The 2424-nt window shown below is 43.0% G+C and overlaps 1 protein-coding gene across 1 annotated transcript in view; it reads left to right on the top strand.

The window, feature by feature from the left end:
* The first annotated feature begins 503 nt into the window (after positions 1-503).
* The window catches only part of pdrg1 (p53 and DNA-damage regulated 1), an 18864-nt gene continuing 16943 nt past the window's right edge, over positions 504-2424 (top strand). The window contains exon 1 of the mRNA XM_024139798.2: positions 504-736. Within this exon, the coding sequence (XP_023995566.2) occupies positions 659-736 (78 nt within the window). The 5' untranslated portion in view covers positions 504-658. The remainder of the gene's footprint in view (positions 737-2424) is intronic.

Raw genomic sequence — 2424 nt, 5'->3', positions numbered from 1 at the left:
TTAAGAAGGAAATAAATTCCACAAATTAACATTTAACAAGGCACACCTGTTATTGAAATGCATTCCAGATGACTACATCATGAAATTGGTTGAGAAAATGCCAAGAGTGTGCAAAGCTGTTTGATACTAACACCATGTCTGAGGTGTTCTGTGTTTGATATTAACACCATGTCTGAGGTGTTCTGTGTTTGATATTAACACCATGTCTGAGGTGTTCTGTGTTTGATATTAACACCATGTCTGAGGTGTTCTCAAATCAAATCAAATCAAATGTATTTATATAGCCCTTCTTACATCAGCTGATATCTCAAAGTGCTGTACAGAAACCCAGCCTAAAACCCCAAACAGCAAGCAATGCAGGTGTAGAAGTACGGCGGATAGGAAAAACTCCTGAGAAATGCCATTCACTGTCTCTGGTCCACACTCCAGTCCAATTGGTGGAGGTAATGCACTTTAAAGTTGGTTGCCAACCGCCATATGAAATCCACAGAAGAAGAAGAAAATAAACGTATTTGTGTCTTTGGTTCAATGAGAACATATTCATTGGTCTTTAGGACTTCAGTCATCCTTTAGGGTCAGTTGTTTTATAATGGGAACATATATGTTGTGAAGTACTTGCTGCACGTAGGACATATTTTTGTTGCAACACACAGCTATCATGGAGGCGGAACGAATTTTACAATATCTGACCCAAGTTGAAGAGGCAGCAGAGGATGTTCTTGCAAACAAACAACAGGTAATGCTTGGTAATTCAAAATACTTTGTACGAACACGGTTACTGTCCATGATGCTAGCTCGCAAGCTAATTAAATCGGTTGTAATTTGACCAAACGTTGGCTGGGAAGCTAGCTTGCTAGCGGACAGCTAGCGAGCCATTGGACTCCCTAAAAACACGCCACTTCGATACAAGGGACTTTCCCCCTTAATTCTCCTAACGTAATATGAAAAAGTCGTAGCTGTATCGAATGGCGTGTTTTTGGGGGAATCACCGGGACATGTTTGGTCGCACGTAGCCTGGGCAACCGCGAGTGGGCTTTATGGAGCTCTCCACTATCGGCTCGGCTTGAAATGCACAGCCGGTTATACACTCGTTTTCCCCGGTGACCGTTTTGTAGCATAGAGAATGATAGAGGCCTCTAGTGGCCAAAAGGCCGTATTAGCATGGACGGGCCATTGAGGGCTTCCACCATTTTAATGTAGTCAACTAGGGGAGAAAAGGGGGTAGCTGCAACTCAATATGGCGACTTTTTAGTATGGGAGAGTTCAGGGTTGCCAGGTGTAGCAATAATTTTATGCACAATGACCCCTCAAAACTCGACCTGAAAACACGCATACATGTATTACATTTTTTTTGCAGTAAGAGTTTTTTTTGGGGGGGGGTTCAATTATTTATTTTCTTTATTTAACCTTTATTTAACTAGGCAAGTCAGAACAAGAATATGTCTCAAGAGAAAAGATAATTAGCCCTTTTTAAACTCACCAAATCATTTTCCATCAATAGATGTCGATTTAACTTGTTTGACTGTTATGATTAAGCCATAAGGCCCAGGGAGATGTGGTATATGGCCAATATACCACGGCTAAGTGCTGTTCTTAGGCCATGTACCACAAACCCCTGAGGTGCCTGATTGCTATGATAAACTGGTTACCAACAGTAAACAAAAAATAGTTTTTGTCAATTCTCAGGCCGACTCTTTTCTCTGTATATATCAATGATGTCGCTCTTGCTGCTGGTGATTCTCTGATCCACCTCTATGCAGATGACACCATTCTGTATACTTCTGGCCCTTCTTTGGAGACTGTTAACTAACCTCCAGACGAGCTGCAATGCCATACAACACTCCTTCCGTGGCCTCCAACTGTTCTTAAACACTAGTAAAACCAAATGCATGCTTTTCAATCGTTCGCTGCCCGCACCTGCCTGACCGTCCAGCATCACTACTCTGGACGGTTCTGACCTAGAATATGTGGACAACTACAAATACCTAGGTGTCTGGTTACTGTAAACTCTCCTTCCAGACTCATATTCCAGACTCATATTAAACATCTCCAATCCAAAATTATTTTGCAACAAAGCCTCTTTCACTCATGCCGCCAAACATACCCTCGTAAAACTGACTATCCTACCGATCCTRGACTTCMGCYATGTCATTTACAAAATAGCCTCCAARACTCTACTCAGCAAGCTGGATGCAGTCTATCACAGTGCCATCCGTTTTGTTACCAAAGCCCCTTATACCACCCACCACTGCGACCTGTATGCTCTCGTTGGCTGGCCCTTGCTACATATTCGTCGCCAAACCCACTGGCTCCATGTCATCTATAAGTCTATGCTAGGTAAAGCTCCGCCTTATCTCAGCTCACTGGTCACCATAGCAACACCCACCCGTAGCACGCGCTCCAGCAGGTATATCTCACTGATCA

Source organism: Salvelinus sp. IW2-2015, unplaced genomic scaffold (assembly GCF_002910315.2).
Source record: "Salvelinus sp. IW2-2015 unplaced genomic scaffold, ASM291031v2 Un_scaffold1911, whole genome shotgun sequence".
NCBI classification, from domain to species: Eukaryota; Metazoa; Chordata; class Actinopteri; order Salmoniformes; family Salmonidae; genus Salvelinus; species Salvelinus sp. IW2-2015.
This window is presented reverse-complemented; position numbering and strand designations above follow the sequence as displayed.